This window comes from Cynocephalus volans, chromosome 1, assembly GCF_027409185.1.
Source record: "Cynocephalus volans isolate mCynVol1 chromosome 1, mCynVol1.pri, whole genome shotgun sequence".
Taxonomy (NCBI): Eukaryota; Metazoa; Chordata; class Mammalia; order Dermoptera; family Cynocephalidae; genus Cynocephalus; species Cynocephalus volans.
Window position 1 is genome coordinate 8,749,774 of NC_084460.1, and position 16,717 is coordinate 8,766,490.

The 16,717-nt window shown below is 46.7% G+C and overlaps 1 protein-coding gene across 13 annotated transcripts in view; it reads left to right on the top strand.

The window, feature by feature from the left end:
- The first annotated feature begins 675 nt into the window (after window positions 1-675).
- Window positions 676-16,717, top strand: part of SLC41A3 (solute carrier family 41 member 3) — a 69,319-nt gene continuing 53,277 nt past the window's right edge. For 3 of the 13 annotated variants that reach the window (XM_063104794.1, XM_063104804.1, XM_063104900.1), the window contains exon 1: window positions 5,345-5,581. Coding sequence is in view for 2 of the 13 variants with exons in the window: in XM_063104882.1 (XP_062960952.1) it covers window positions 5,986-6,180 (195 nt within the window). In the remaining 11 variants the exon portion in view is untranslated. The other 10 variants (XM_063104865.1, XM_063104832.1, XM_063104891.1 and 7 more) reach the window with 10 other exon arrangements.

Here is a 16,717-nt window from a genome sequence, read left to right on the forward strand (position 1 = left end):
AAATATATGCAACATAAAATTGAACATCTTAACCATCTTTAAGTGTACTGTTCAGTGGCATTAAGTACACTCACATTGTTTTGCGACCAACACCATCATCCATCCCCAGAAGTTTTTCATCTTGCAAAACTGAAACTCTTCCAAGCAGAGACTTTTAATGACAGGTCAAAAGGAAAAAGATGCACATTTTTCAACTTAAAATCTGTGCCCTTTTACTACATAGCACACAATGATGTAAACGTTTTGATACATCCTGCAGTGACCTAATGCTGGCACACCATATATTACATTATATTCCGAGCACTTATGTGTTCCATGTAAACATTTGAAACATACCACAAGTTTTGTAACCCTGTGTAGCAGATTCTTACCACTTCATGTTGCCTCAGCATCCATCCTGAATACAAGCTTAACTTTCTCACACCAGAAGCAGGGCTCTGTCACCTCGACACAGCTTCCAGTGCCACACCACACACAGATCGCTCAAGCCGTGGCCAGAGATAGAACTTAGAGGAATCTCTCCTGCCCAGCAGGCTGGGCTGCTTGCTTCCCTGCTGCTTCCTTTACTGGACCGTTCAGGCATTTATTTGCCCGTGAACTTACAATGACCCACACCCCGTGCCCTTATGTAGGTTGCTAGTTGCCACACGCTCTTCTCTCTCTCTCTGGCTCTCAGTCTGCCTCTTGTGACCCGAGAACAGAGGGCTGCCCTTCCGACTCACTGTGTCCTCCCTGCCCAGATCTGTAAGTAAAAATCTGAACTTGTTTCCTACCGTGGTGGCTGTCATGGTGGTGGATTGGATTTGTGCCTTCCATCTGAAGAACGAGGGGCTTCTCCAGGTGGGCTTGGCTGGGGACATGGGGGAGGACACAAGGTCGGGCTCCCAGTGCCAGAGCAATGGTCAGGGAGGCAGAAACTGGACACGGGTCAGATAAGAGCCACAGGGTGTCTGCCAGTATGGACAAATTTCCCATGTGAGGGACACCTAGGTTATAGGCCGTCTGCCAGGTAAAAGAAGTATCCGTGAAAGGAACCCTGTGACCACGCCCCTGCCCTTCCTTTCCCTGGGGCTGGAATGCTGGCTGCTCTCACTGCCTCCGGGAAGTGCTGGCTCCACCTCTCCTCCCCATTGCCAGCTCCTCCTCAGAATGAAGTTGGCTAAACCTATTTTTAGTGGCAGGGTCAGTCTCCTCAAGCACTCCAGGTCAGGGCCCTGAGGGGAGTTCCCAGCAGCCTGGGGTGCTGTCCCTGTGGGTGGCAGCAGCTGGGCACACATGCTCTGTCTGTCCTTGTCCTTCGTGGGGCTGCTCCTTCCCAAGGACCCTGGCTGGGCCATGCTGTGTCCTGGAAGCTGGACTAGCTGCTCCTGACGTTCCTACCTCCAGGGAGAACCAACAGCTACAGCGAGGCCACCATAGCAGAGTCCATGCCCCAGAGGTGTTGTAAGTCCTCCTGCAGGAGCTTTTACAGAAGGAACACAGTCTGCCCCTAGCTGTCACCTGTAGGCAATTTGAGGGTGGAAAAGAATCTTAGGTCCTGTTGTAGGAAGATTTTTTAACAGAGGCGGGGTGTCCCTAGCCTCGTAAGTCTGGCACTACCAGACGGTAACAGGGAGGCAAGCCTCAGATTCCTCATCTGAAGACAGGAATTGTAATGCATGCCCTGCCTGCTCCCTCGGTCTGTCATGATGATTATGTGATACCAGGGGTGTGAGGGTGTGTTGTAAAGACCTAGTAAAATGCAGGGAACCATTTCCATTGAGACATGAAATTTTGTTTATGCTCATGGTTTTGCAAGTTGCAGGTGGGTTCCTAGTGATAGCACTGTCTTCCTTCCTAGTAGCTCTCAGCCAGGATGCACAAAGGCAGCGGTGGTCTGGGCCTGGGTGGGGGGTGGGGGTAGGGGGTGAACTGCTGCAGGTCTGGCTCCCCCTGAGACCCAGACAGGTTCCTCCTGCTGTGGCTGGGTCTTGGTTCTCTGCAGAGCTCCTGAATAGGGCCCATTGACTTGGCAGGACACACAATAACAATGGACCACTTCCCCATGTGTACGAGAGTGAAGCCTCGGATGGCCTCTGCATTCTAGGTGGACAGGCTGTGGGGATGAGCTCTAAACCAGCTCTGGGTTATCCAGCATGCCCAAGGGGGAACACTGAAGGGCAAGCCCTGAATGATCTTGAAATGTCTTTGGAATCAACTGAGATAAAATTTCATTCCTTGGAATTTTACTGTTTCACATGTAAATTTGATATTATAAATTTAATACCAAAAGCAGATAATCCATAGAGCAGTGATCTTTTAACTGAAACTGGGTTAATCAAAGCATCTCCCTCCGTAAGCACGCATTCATTCATTCAGCATTTGCTTGTTCAAGAGAGGCACCCTGCTGTAATGGAAAGTGTCAGAACAGAGTTTGAATTCCCACTCTGCCACTCAAGGCTGTGTGGCTTTTGACAAGTGGAAGAACTCTTTAGGACCTCACTTTTTTCATCTGTGAAAAGAGCATTCAGAGATTCACTGCACAGGTTTGCCGTGAGGGTCAGCGATGGTGTGCAGAAAGCACAGGGTGCCCAGCATAGGTGCCTGCGAGCTGTACTTTCACTCTCCATCTTGCACCTATTCCTTTATGCATGTTGTCAGCAAATGACCTTGAGCACTGTGGAGGTCCCTGCTGTTGCCTGCGCCCACCTGCTGGCCCTCCAGCCTTGGGGCATACCTGCCTAACTCTGCTGCCAGCATCAGGCCTGAAAGGCCAGGGGACTTAGGTCCCCCAGAAGTGGCCCTCAGCAGAAGAGTGACAGCAGTTGGTGTTTAAACACCCCAGATCTCTCCTCTTTCTGGTGAGATGTCTCTGAGGTTCCCAGACATTTCCAGTGGGACCAAGCTCCAGGTGCCCACGGTGGTAACTTGTGTGATAATGACAACTTCTTGGCCATTATCCTTTCCCTGTCTCACTTCCTCACTCTTCTGCCAGTGTTTTCTGGGATCATCTCCCAAATAAACTACTTGCACTTGAATCCTTGTCCCAAGGTTGTTTCTGGGAGTAGGGCAGCCCCACCTGAAGCAAGTGCCTGCTCTGCACTAGTGATGTGTTGGGGACCCGAGATAAATTGACATTCCCTCCCTTTAGGGAACTCACAGGCTGAGAGGCAACAAGTTCAAACCTAATATTGTACAGTCATGAGCCACATAATGACATTTTGGTCAATGCCAACCACATATGTCATGGTGGCCCACGAAGATTATGATGGCTACACCACCTAGCCTCAGTGTGTAGTAGGCTCCACTATCTAGGTTTGTATAAGTGCACTCTGTGATGTTGCACAATGACAAAATTGCCTAATGGCGCATTTCTCAGAATGTATACCTGTTGTTAAGTTAACGCATGACTGAATTAGCAGGACGACGTATAACTATGTGTTAGGGGTTGAAAGAAAGGAGGCCCAGGGGAGTGTGCTCTTGTTGTTAATCTCTTTGTGTGTGTGTGTGTGTGTGTGTGTGTGTGTGAGTGTGTGTCTGGCTGGTACAGGGATCTGAACCCTTGACCTTGGAGTTTTTGTTGTTAATCTCTTATTACACCTAATTTATAAATTAAACTTTATCATAGGTATGATTGTACATCATCCCTCAGTATCCACCAGGGACTGGTTCCAGGACCCCCACGAATACCAAAATCCTAGGATGCTCAAGTCCCTGATATAAAATGGCATGTATTTGTATATAACCTATGCACATCCTCTTGTATACTTTAAATAATCTCTAGACTACTTACAATACCTAATACAATGTAAATACTTTGTAAATAGTTGTACTGTATTTTTATTTGTATTAATTTTTGTTTTATTAATTTTTTATTTTTGAATATTTTCAGTCTGCAGTTAGTTGAATCCATGAATGCGGAATTTACAGACACGAAGGGCTGACTATATAAGAAAAAAAACATAGTATAAATAGAGTTTGGTTTCAGACATCCACTGGAACTTATCCCTGTTGATAAGGGAGAACTACTGTACAGCCATTTTGGGGGGCATGAATGGGGGGCACAATTCAGTTCATAATATTCCCTAACATTGTATGGAACTTTACCATGTACAAACATCCTTTCTGTCTATCACATCTTTCATTTCTACCTGAAAGCTACAGTTCTGGTATAGCAAGTATTTGCAAGCTACTCACTGCCTAGAATCCAGCCAGGCCTCTGGACTCCTGAGCCTATGCTCTGGCACTTGCACCTGCCTGTGGGTGAGGGGGAGAGAGAGGGGCTTGAGCCAGTTTGTAGGAACTGGTGCACGCTGCCTGCCACTTACCAGGTTCCACAAAACGGATTCTGTGTCCTGGTGTGGCAACTACCCAGGGGTTGGTGGCCCCCTTTTCCGAAGTGTTCACATTATTCCTGTGTTTTCTCTACTACTGAGGTCAACTATTAGTTGCTGTTTATCATTATACTTTTGCCGGCTTATTTTTCTTGCATTAGAATTAAGAAGAAAATGAAATATTTCTTGTACCCACAACTCTACTGAAACCAGACAGGCCCACCTCAAAATTTGCAGAGCCCAGGGCAAGAGTACAAATGGGGACCCACAAACCATACATCTAAATATGTAAAAAGTACAAATAAAACCAACAAAGTGTAAAATAGACTTTGTTCTATTCGCTGGCCTTGACAAATGTACCTTCACAACGATTTGGGAGGCTAGGTTCAAATGGAGAAATTTTGGACTCCTTGGAGGTCCATGGGAGCTTTGGGAAGACACACCCAGTGTCTCTCAAGCTGTTCTTACTGGGGAGTGCTGATCTGGGTGCACATCCTAGAAGAGACCTGGAGCCACAGGGAATTCCCAGGTCCCAGATAGCTGTAGCACAGTGTAGAAAACTGGAGGTGGGAATTTGACTCCCAGCAGACATAAACCTTCCATGGGGTGGCCTGGCTGTAAGAGCACTGGAGGATGGCCCACTGAAGCCCAGGGGCCCGGGGAGGTGTGTGGCCACTACTGAAACCAGATATAGAGCAAGAAGGCTGCACACTCATAGAAAAACGGGATAGGGCAAGTGTGTGAGTGCACACGTGTGTGCATGCATGGAGCTTGCCAACCAAAGTGAAATAATCACCTGGTTGAGGATAAACAAAGCTTATTTGAGAACTCAGTAAATGATTTCACAATAGGCAGCAGTTCAGACCAAATATAATTCAGGATGCTCCATCCCCCCTCCTGCAGTCCTTTTTTACAGCCAGGCGGGGGGGAAAAAAAAAAAGGCGACATATGGAAACACCCTGATTGGCTGCAGCCGGCCTTTGCTTTACGGTCATGCTCTGGCAGTGTCAGCCTCCCACTGGCTGAGGTTAGTGGCTGTGACTGGCTGAGGCTCAGAGGCTTGGTTACAAGGGCCTTCTCTTAGCGAGGCGACGGTCTGTGTACACATCAAGCTGGGGTACGTTTCACCATGCCGGAGAAACCTGGTAACGAGCTCATGCTGAGGTGGCCTCTCCCTCCGTGTCGGGTGCCACGAGCAGACCCGTGCTATTTTCTCCCAGGCTGGAGAGTCTCCCTCTGTTTAACATGCAACGTTGTCTTCTGCTGAGGTAACGGAACGGAGTGTCTCACCAGGTCTGGTGAGATGTCTGGGGCTCCGCACGGGACTGTCGCAGCCGCCCTGCGCTCCCCTGGGTCGGGCGCGCGATGGCTGGTGGCTGTAGGCGTCGCTCTCTGGATCCCGCCTGGGACGCCCCCGTCAACCAGGGACACTGAGGCCGACTGGGAGTCACCAATCCCGTGAGGCGTGCTCACAGTCTCATGGTGATGTTTGAAAACAGACCTTATTGTTAAATGACATACTCAAGTACTTAAAGATGAAATATGTCCGCTTGGCTAAAGCAGCCATTACTCCAGGAAAAAGGCGTGTTTTGGGGGGGAAGCCATAGATTTAAAGACAAACCGAACGAAAAGCAGCCTGGGCCATGTGCACTGGGGGACGGGCGCGGGAGCCATGTTCTGCTGTGTCGGCTCTCGGGCTCTGACCTTCCACCGTAAAAGGCTGCACGACAGCCGCAGCCCGTCTGCGCAGCGCCGCCACTCCGCTCCCGGGGCCCGGCGCCGCCTCCGCGCCGCTCGGCCCGTCCCCGAGCCGCGGGGCCCTCCCCGGCGCCCGCTTGGTTTCCGCCACCGCCCGGGAGAGGACCGGGTAAGCGCGGCCCCGCGGCGGAAGACGGGGTGAACTGGGGTGGGTGCCCGGGGGGGGGTCCACGGGGGACACAGGACGGGGGTCGCGCGGGAGAGGGGGCCGGGGCGGGAGAGGGCGCTGAAAATGAGGTAAACCCGAGGGGTCGGGGGTGGCCTGGGGCAGCACACGACAGGCGGTCGGGGACGCGGTGGGCCGGGGCGGTGCTGCTGCTTAGGCGGCTCCGAGGCCGGCTTCCCTCCCGCCTTAGGTGTCTGGACTTAACCGGCCTGGTCTCCATCACTCCGCGGTCTGCTCATTTTCCACACCAGGGCGCTCAGGGGCATGATTTACCTGTGGATGTCACACGGGTGACTCCCCTACCGCCTCCCCAAACTCCCCATCACCCCAGGGAACATTCGCTGCCTTAGCGGGAGGTTCCTGCTAATCCCCACCAGGGGCTCGGCAACCTGGCTTGGGTGGACTCGGTCAGTAAAAGCCTCCGGTGAAAAACCCCTACAGGGGGTCTTGCTCAGAGCCCCACACATCCCTCTATCCAGGAGAGCCCGTGGGACAGTCTCTTTAAAATCTTTGCTGTTTTAGAAATCTTTTAAGCAGGTGGTTCCCTTGGAAATGCAAATTCTCCAGCCCCGCCCCAGACCTTCTGAACCCCAAACTCAAAACCCCAGACCTTCTGAAACCCAAACCTGTCTTTAACAGGTTCTCTGGTGCTTTTGATGATGCTGCATAGTTTAAGAACCACTGATATCAAACGTTAGAGCTTTGAAGAGTCGGAATTGGCCGTGGGGAAGGGCGGGGTGTTAATCTTCATAACCCTGGGCAGTAGTAGGTCGTGTCATCCCCATTTGGCAGATGAGGCGATGGAGGCACAGTTTAATTTTTCCAAGGTTACACATCTAGGAAGGGGAGGAGCTGGGATCCCAGTCCTGGGGTCCCACAACAGAACATTCCCTCCGAGCTGGAGGTCACCTGTGGAGTCGAGGAGGTAAAACCGAGAGGCGCTGTGGCCTTGCTGCCAGGCAGTGGGCAGCTGAATGGAGACCTTTGGTTCTAGACTTTGGGCCTGAGGGATGCATGCTCAAAAATGGCCCTGCCTCCCCCCCCCCTTTTTTTTTCTATTGCAGTGTCATGCAGGCCTCCCTCTGGGTGAACAGTTTGTAGAAGGTGCTGTGACCAGGCCCCAGAGCAGGATGTGTTCACACTGGGGTGTTGAACGGGTGCCCAGAGGCCCGGGTTCAAGATCTGCCTCGCAGGGTGACCAGGATTTATCTAGGTGACATAGTGTCATTGTCCTCCTCTATCTGGCATGGATAGACACCCCATGTGGGCAGCTGGGGGACTCGGTGGCCTCCTACAGACTCAGGGGTGGCTGTGACGTGACCCCAGAGGGTCCATGGCCCCAATCCCTCTCACAGCCTGCTCACAAGAGGGAGGGTCTCTAACCACTACCACCCTATAGCAGGGTTTCTGATATTTGGGCTGAGTAGTTCTTTGTTGTGGGGGGCTGTCCTGTAGCACTCCGTCCCTGTTATGACAACCAGAAATGACTCCAGACATTGCTCGATGTCCCCTAGGGAGAAGCTGTGCTCAGGTCAAGGACTTCCTGCACCCACTTTTCCCTCGGGCTGCAGGACGGAGGTTCTCCTGCGTCCTCTGCCCAGTCTCCAGATAGGAGCCTCCTTCAGCCCATCCTTGAGGACTTGCTTTGTTTCTCTGTACTGTTTTTTAATGACACGGGTGACATTTGAGCACCTTCTCACAAAATGCTCTAATGTTCCTGATGAAGCTAAGGGCCCTTGACCACCCCCTGGTGGGGAGATGAGGCGTCTCACTGCCTCTCTTAATTGTCGTTTCCCCGGTCCCTGCTCAGATGGCTGGGGCTGTTTGTATTTCCCCTGCTGAGCTCCTGTTCCTATCCTTTGCCTGGTTCTCCATTGTTTTTTCTGTTCCTTGTTGATTTGCAGCAGTTCATTTTTTTGTATACTCATCCTTTGTCTCTTCCACTGGTTCAAAATATTTTCCTCTAGGCTTTTGCTTGCTTTTAAATTTTGTTGAGAAATTTTGCTCCACAGAATCTTTTTACTTTGGGGTAGTTGAATTAGTCATTTTTTCTCTCTGATTTTTGCTTTTGATTTTGTATGTATGTGTATGTGCGTGCTCTAGCCCTTAGGGGTTTAAATTCCTGATTTAGGGTCAAAAATCTGTTTACTTCCCTGGCTTCTCAGGATGTCCTAACCCTGCTGTGCCAGAAGAGGGAGCCCAGAAAAAGCAGAGACTGTCTCTTTGTTCCTGTGTGTAAGACTTGGATGTCTTTGTTAAAGCCTCTGTAGGAGGATCTGGTTATAAACTGACTGATTCTGGGGGGAACTGGGATGTGGCCATGCACTCCAGGGTCACTCCAGTCTGTGTGTCTTCAGGCTGAGCCTGTGTTATCACACAGTTTTAGTTGGTTTGCTATGAGACTTTTGGATTCATTTCTTTCTTGTAGATATGATTTGATTTTCTTTTCTTTCTTTCTTTTTTTTTTTTGTCATTTTTGTGACCGGCCACACCGCGCTGGCCATCCCTATATAGGATCCGAACCCGCGGCGGGAGCGCCGCTGAGCTCCCAAGCGCTGCGCTCTCCCGAGTGCGCCACAGGGCCGGCCCTGATTTGATTTTCTTGAAACTTGGAGTCTTTCTGGCTGACAGCACGTGCCTCCGGGTCCTGACGTAGATTCTTAGTGTATTTGGAAATTCATTTGTGTCTTACCTGAATCTCAGTAGCATTACTGAGGTCATCCAGAAGCTTCATTCACCGGGGGATGATGGAATGAGTCTTCATGGTTCATGTTTCTCTGGTTGCCCAGTTCTCAGAAAACGCTTTGGGGACCTCTTTATCATCGGTTTTCTTTTCTGACCATCCATGCTCTTCAGCTGTTGAAGCCTCCTTCAGCCTGGTTATCCTATGACCATGAGTGCTGGTTGAGTTTTCTTGTTCTTGGTCCAGTTCCTACTTTTTCTAGCACTGTTTTGACTTGTCTGCCTGTTCCTGCTTATCATGCACTTGTCTCTTTGTGAATAACATGCATGTGCTAGAATTAACAAGAGACCTGGTTGTGCGGTCATATCCACCTTACTAAAGTAAAGGAGGGCTTCTTTTTTTTTTTTTTTGGCAGCTGGCCGGTACTGGGATCTGAACCCTTGACATTGGTGGTGTAACACCACGCTCTAACTAACTGAGCTAAACCAGCCAGCAAGGAAAGCATCTAAAATAGGCTGTTTCAACCTGTTTGGATTTTAATTGGTAATTGATTTTATATGTTTTATTTAACTCATTCTTCATTGATTTTATATGTTCTGTATGGATTTTTACTGTTTTCTTTTGATATCATGATAAACTCATGGCCTTTTGCAGATTCAATTTGAAAAGTGGTAATTATATTATATTTATTATTTGATGCTGAAGTTGTCACCATTTGACAATTTTGATCCTTTGTCATTTTTGCCCCTCTTCTGACACCCTTGAAAGCATCTTGTTTTTTGCAAGAGCAGAATGTTCCAGAGCCATCAGGATTTTTCTTCCACCCCAAGTTATAGAATTCATTGTCCTCCGAGAGTTCTGGTTCTTCATATTAAAGACCAAAATTTGGGTGCCATAGTGGGGAAAAGTCCTGTTCTTTGGACTGCTTTTAGAAGTGTTGGAACCAGAAAATATATCTTTGTTTTTAAGGGTAGGGTTGATTTTTGGCCATTTGTTGTCATGTAACCAAGTGTCCTTCAAGTGCATGGTGTTGTGGGTAGCTAAGATTTCTCTCCTGCATTGGCAGTCCTCTGCTCTCTACTCTTTCCCAGCCACAGAAAAGGTGGGTTTTACTGTTTGGGAATCACAGAGAAGGAAGGTATTAGTTATCTTTTGGTGCCTAACAAAGGACTACAAAATTTAGGGGCTGACAACAACGATTCATCATTTCTCAGTGTTCTGTGGGTGGCTGGGGTGAATCTCTGGCTCCATGAAGGTTAGCTGGGGTCACTCACAGGCCCTGAACCTGTTTAGTGGGGAAGGCAATGGTGGTCATTTGAAAACATAGCACATTATCATGTTGCCCTCCTGCTCAAACCTCCAGTGCTTTCACCAGTGTGTAACCTTAGGAGGACACACGGACTCCTTGCACCGGTCCTGTGAGGCCCCGTGTGCTGGGCCCTACTCGCAGCTCTGACCTCCCTTCCTGCCATCCTTCATGCTCCACGGGTCTCAGACACGTCACCTCTTCGTTTGTCCTTCCTCGCCAGCACTGAGAATGTCACTACCTGAGTGCCTTTGTGCTTGCTGCCCTCTCTGCTTGGAAGGTTCTTCCCAGGACCTTTGCACAGATGGCACCATTTTTGTCAATTAGGGTTCAGTGGAATTGTCACCCTCTCTTCTAGGGCCTTTCTTAATCATCCATCCAAACATCCCCTCCACCTTCCCCAGATAGTCCCTGTCAGTTCACCGTATTTAGTTTTCTTCATACTTGTGTCTGTCTTGTTCATTTATTTGTTTGCTTGTTTATTTCTATCTCTGCCTCTAGAATGTAAATTTCTCGAGAGCAGGACTTCTGTGTCTTGCTTTTTACTGTATTCTTGGTGTCTAGAAAATGCCTGGCATTAAAGGAATAAAACATGATTTATTGAATGAATGATGAAACAGTGATTCTTAGTATGCACAGATGATAGTAGATCAGTTACTTTTGTTTGCACATTAATTGTTCTAAAAAATACAAAACATAGTGCACGTTTATTGGGGAATAGTCTGAGCAATATAGATGTGTACGAAGTACAAAGGATTTTATCTTCATGCCTCTTCCACCCCAAGCCCTTTCTCCTATGTTGACTGGCTGGGCGGATGGTGCCCTTTACGAGAAGGAAGAGACTGGGAGGGACAGAATTGGGAAAATCACGAGTTCTGTGCTAGACTTGTGATGGCCAAGATGCCTGATAGATTCTCAAGTAGGAAGCTGTCTCTCCAGGTCTGGATCTCAGGTGAGGTCCAAGCTGTAGATACAAATTTGAGAGGTAACAGCACATCACAGCCAGGGTGAGATCCAGATACAGGCTGTAGACAGAAGAGAGCTGAGGACAGAGTGTGGAATGCCAGCATTGGCAGGCAGGGGAGAAGTAGCACCAAGGAAGGAGACAGAGAAGGCACTACCATTGAGGTAAGAGGATACTGAGGTGGTCTGTACAGGCCCAGGAAGGGCCGCCAGCTGAGACACAGGATGCCGAGGAAAATGCCAATTTCAGATAAACAGCGAATCACTTTTTAGCATTTCAGTGTCCCATTTTATTTGCTAAGTCTGGCAAAACCTAAGCCAGAAGAAGAAAGGGTCTCAAAGGAGACCCACAGGAAAGAAAGCTAGCCAGAGCACTGTTAGCATAGCCTTATTTCTAGAATGCTGGGCACAACAAGGCTCCAGAAGGACATTCTAACTGGGGAAGGTGGGAAGGATGTCTTATGGGTCATTAGCAGGAAGGAGTTGGTCATAGTTCTGCTACATTTACAGGAGGGAGCTCCCAAGTACACCTAATTTCAGAAATGGGAGCAGGGGCGTTGTTCTTAAGAGTATTGAGAGAGATGAAAAGGAGCAAGAGGATGAAGTCACATGCAGATAGAGGTTGGGGAGGGTAGCTGCAGGGTCAGGGACGTGGAAAGGATATACTGGGGAATTCTCAATCCTTGAGAATCTCTCACACCACAATAGATTTGGCTGAAAAGTCGGCTGCACCCAGGTCTTGGGGGGAGTTGTTGGAGTGCCACTGTGCAGGTGAACACTGGCCTCGGCTGGAGCAGTTTGTGTCAGGAAGAGAGAAAGGGAGGTGAGAGCACACAGTAGGGATGATTCTTTGTGTGATTTTGCTGTGAAGGGGAGAAGGGAAATGGGATGAGAGCTAGAGAGTAGCTTGAGGTCAAGGCCAGTGTTTTATTTATTTATTTATTTTTGAAGCATAATTGATTATACATATTTGGGGGGTACAACCATGACTACCATCACCTGTGTACAGCATGTCTAGATCAAATCAACATTATTAGCATATCCATAATTACAAGTTGTAAGTATTCTTTATGCCCTTTGCCCTTACCTAGTCTCTCCGCAACCCCCGTCTCCCTTGCCCCCTCCCACCTCTAGTAACCATAGATTTGTTCTCTCCTTCTGAAAGTTCAACGTATTATTGTGGTCTTTTATTTCTTTTCTTTTCTTTTCCTTTCCTTCCCTCCCTCGCTCTTTCCTTTGTTCCTTCTTACCACCCACTTATGAGTGAGGACATGTGGTATTTCTCTCTCTGTGCCTGACTTATTTCACTTAACGTAATTTTCTCCAAGCTCATCCATGTTGCTGTGAATGGCAGTATTTCATTCTTTTTCATTGCTGAGTAGTATTCCATCATGTATGTATTCCATCATTCCTTATCCAGTCATCTGACAACGGACATTTAGGTTGGTTCCAACTCTTGGCTATTGTAAATAGAGCTGCAGTAAACATGGAGGTGCAGGTGTCCCTTCAACATGATGATTCCTATTCCTTTGGATATATACCCAGCAGTGGGATTGCTGGATTGTATGACAGTTCTATCTGTTATTGTTTGATGAAACTTCATACTGTTTTCCATAATGGCTGCACCAATTTACAGTCCCACCAACAGTATAAAGAGTTCCTTTTCTCCACATCCTCGCCAGCATTTGTTTTTCTTGTTCTTTTTAATAATGGCCAGTCTCTCTGGGTGAGATGATGTCTCCAGTGTTTTAGAGGCAGATCCTAGAACTAGTTCCTATTCTCATCAGATGATCTCATAGAAGTGCAAGGGAGAGACCGAGGATGCAGAAGAGAGGAGATCCTTGATGGGTGGGACTCCTTGAGAGGGCACAGGTGGCTCCAGGGTACAGGGGAGGGGTTATCTCTCCTGATCCTCTTTAACCCTTGTTTCCTCTTCTGTGTAAAGGGGGCAATAATAGTGTGACCTTCTTGGGGTCTTGTGAGGACTAAAGGAGACAAAGGAGCACTACACAGGCCATCATAGCTGTGTCTGGTATTTTCTGACGAGATTAGGATCTGGCACTGTGGGGATCCAAGGACCCCAACCCTGTTCTGTTAAATAGCCTTCCTCCTGGTGGATCTGGGGAGCCACACAGAGAAGCAGAATGGGGACTGGAGAACCCATTGCTAGCTCTGTGTGGTCCTGGTTCCCCCTGGTAGTGGCAGAATTGGAGCCCCCTCCTCTCCTTTCTTCTCTCTGCTCCCTGCCTCTCCATTACGGCCTGGCCTCGAGGGTGGGCCTGACTCGGTGCACCAGTACTGCTGCAGACATTGTGACAGGAATTTCAAGAAAGTGGTGGGTCTGCAGGAGGGCTGAGGACAAGAGGCCCTGGGAAGGAGCATCAGGGGGCTGCTGCCCTCACCTTCTAAGGAATGACTGAATGACTTGGACATTGACCATCAGGAGAGCAGCAGCTCCTGTTCTCAGGAGTGGGTGGGGTGGGTGGAAGTGCCGGAGGGGCCAGAGGGTCCTTTAGGAAGGTGGGACTTGCATCACAACACACACTTTTGTCTCACCTTTGTTTTGGTTGTTTATTGCCTCTGTGAGCCAAGCTGATCCTGCCTGGGCTCAGGCTCTCCAGACTGGGTGGTTGGGGACCCTTCCTACTTTGGAGGGTGCCCCATAAAGTTGGCAGGCTTCCCCCTGCTCCCTTCCTCACAGGCCTGGCAGCTCCTCTGCTGACCGGAGGCACCTGCTCCTCACATTGTATACCTCATGGCTCACAACTCACTGCTCACAACTCACAACTCACTCATGCTCATAAGAAATGCAGGGGGTGGGGTCACAGGAGGCATGGGTGACCTCTAGCTACCTGCTGCTACAAGTTAAAACATGTGGCAACATATCCCTGCTGAGTTCTTCCCTCAGTTCTTCCTGAATTGCTAAATCCTGTGGGGAAAAAGTTTTGCCAGCAGTTGGGTGGAGTTAGCTCACCACCCCAATTCTTGCCTGAAACTGAGATCAGGTATCAAGGACAAGAGAGGCATAAAAATTACATCTATACTGAAAATAGGGGTGGAAAGATGTATACATTTTATCAGATTAGGAAAAAACCAGGATCTAGAACACCGATTTAAAAAATACCTGGTGGGGGCCGGCCCGTGGCTCACTCGGGAGAGTGTGGTGCTGATAACACCAAGGCCCCGGGTTCGGATCCCATATAGAGATGGCCGGTTCGCTCACTGGCTGAGCATGGTGCTGACAACACCAAGTCAAGGGTTAAGATCCCCTTACCGGTCATCTTTAAAAAAATAAAATAAAATAAAATAAAAAAATAAAAAAAATAAAAAATACCTGGTGAGTGTGTATTGGTCCATTTCTGTTGCTTACAATAGAGTACCTGAAGTGGGTAATTTACAAAGATATGAAATTTAATTCTTACAGTTTTGGAGGCTGGGAAGTCCACTGTCCAGGGGGCGTATTTGGTGAGGGCCTTCTTGGTGGGGTGACTCTCTATGGCGACACAGGGTATCACATGGCAAAGATGGGCTGAGCAGGAGAGCTATCCTCTTGCTCTCCTTATAAAGCCATCAGAACCACACCCATTACTCCATGAATGGATCAGTCCATGCACAAGGGCCCAGTCCTCACAATCTAATCTTAAAGTCCCCACCTCTCAATTACTTACTATAACTTTATAGTAAGTTTAGAAATTAGGAAATGTGTGCGCTTTCAACTTTTTTTCCCCAAGGTTGTTTAGGATTCTTTGTTCCTTTGCATTTCCACATGAATTTTAGGATCAGTTTGTCATTTTCTGTAAAAACAGGCCACTGGAATTTTGATAGGGATTGCATTGAACCTGTAGATCAATTTGGGGAGTATTGCCATCATAACAATTGTAAGTCTTTTAATCTATGAATACAGGATAATCTTTTCACTTACTAGGTTCTAAAAAAATTTCTTAAAATAATATTTTATAGTTTTCAGGGTACAAATTTTACACTTCTTTATTTTGAAGTATTTTATTCTTTTCGATTCTATTGCAAGTGCAGTTGTTTTCTTTATTAACTTTTGGATTGTTCATTATTAGTGCGGAGAAATAAAACTGATTTTTGTGTGTTGATTATGTGTCCTACAGTCTTGTTGAGCTTGTCTATTTTGTGTGTGTATGGATTCCTTAGGATTTTCTATATGTAAGGTTGTGTCATCTATAAATAGAAATAGTTTTACTTCTTCCTTTTCAAGCTGGATACCTTTTATTTCTTTTTCTTGCCTAACTGTGTAGGCTAGTACAGTGTTTAATAGAAGTGGCAAAAGCAGATGTTTGTGTCTTATTTCTAATCTTCATAGGGAAAGTTTCAGTTTTTCATCAGTGAGTATTGTTAGCTATGGGTTTTTCACAGAGTCCCTTTATCAGGCTGAGGAAATTCCCTTCATTTCTAGAGTTTTTACTTTTTATTATGAAAGAGACTTGGATATTGCCAAGTGATTTTTCTGTGTCTATTGAATTGATCATGTCCTCCCCTCCCCACCGCCATTATTCTATTAATATGGTGCATTACATTGATTGGTCTGTAATTTTCATGGGTTGTCTTTGTCTGATTTTGGTATCCCGGGTAACACTGATCTCATAGAACAAATTAGGAAGTGTTCCCTCCTTCTTTTTGTTTTTTCTTAGAGTTTGTGAAAGATTGGCGTTAATTCCTCTGTAAACTCCTGGTAAACTTCACTAGTGAAGACATGTGGTCTTGGCTTTTTCTTTGTGGGAAGTTTTTTTTTTTACTACTAATTCAATCTCTTTAATTGTTTGTAGGTCTATTAATATTTTTTATTTCTTTCTGAGTCAGGAATTTGTGCTTTTCATCTGGGTTTTCTGATTGGTTAGCTTACAATTATATAATGTATTCTGTTATAATTTTTTAAATTTTTGTAAGTTTGATAGTAATATTTTCTCTTTCATTCTTATTTTAAGTATTTGAGTCTTCTTTCTTTTTTTCTTGATCAGTCTAGCTAAAGGTTTGTCAATTTTGTTGATCTTGCCAAGGACCCGACTTTTGGTTTTACTGATTTTTTTCTGTTGGTTTTCAATTCTCTATTTCATTTATTACCACTGTAGTCTATATTGCTTCCTACCTTCTACTTTATTTATTTATTTTTTTGGATTTAGTTTTCTCCTCTTTTCTGTGTTACTTAAGGTGGAAGATTAACTTATTAATTTAAGGTCTTTTTTAAAATATTGGCATTTACAGCCATAAGTTTCCCTCTAAACACTGTGTTCACCCTATCCCATAAGTTTCAGTATGCTGTATTTTTATTTTCATTCATCACAAAGAATTTTTAAATTTCTCTTTTGATTTCCTTTTTGACCCATTAGTTAAGAGCGTGTTCCTTAATTTCTATGTTTGTGAATTTCTTAAATTTCCTTCTGTTACTGATTTCTGATTTTATTCCATTGTAGTCAGAGAACATACTTTGTATGGTTTCAATCCTTTTAAATTCATTGAAACTCATTTTCTTGCCTAACATAGGTCAATCCTGAAAAATGTTC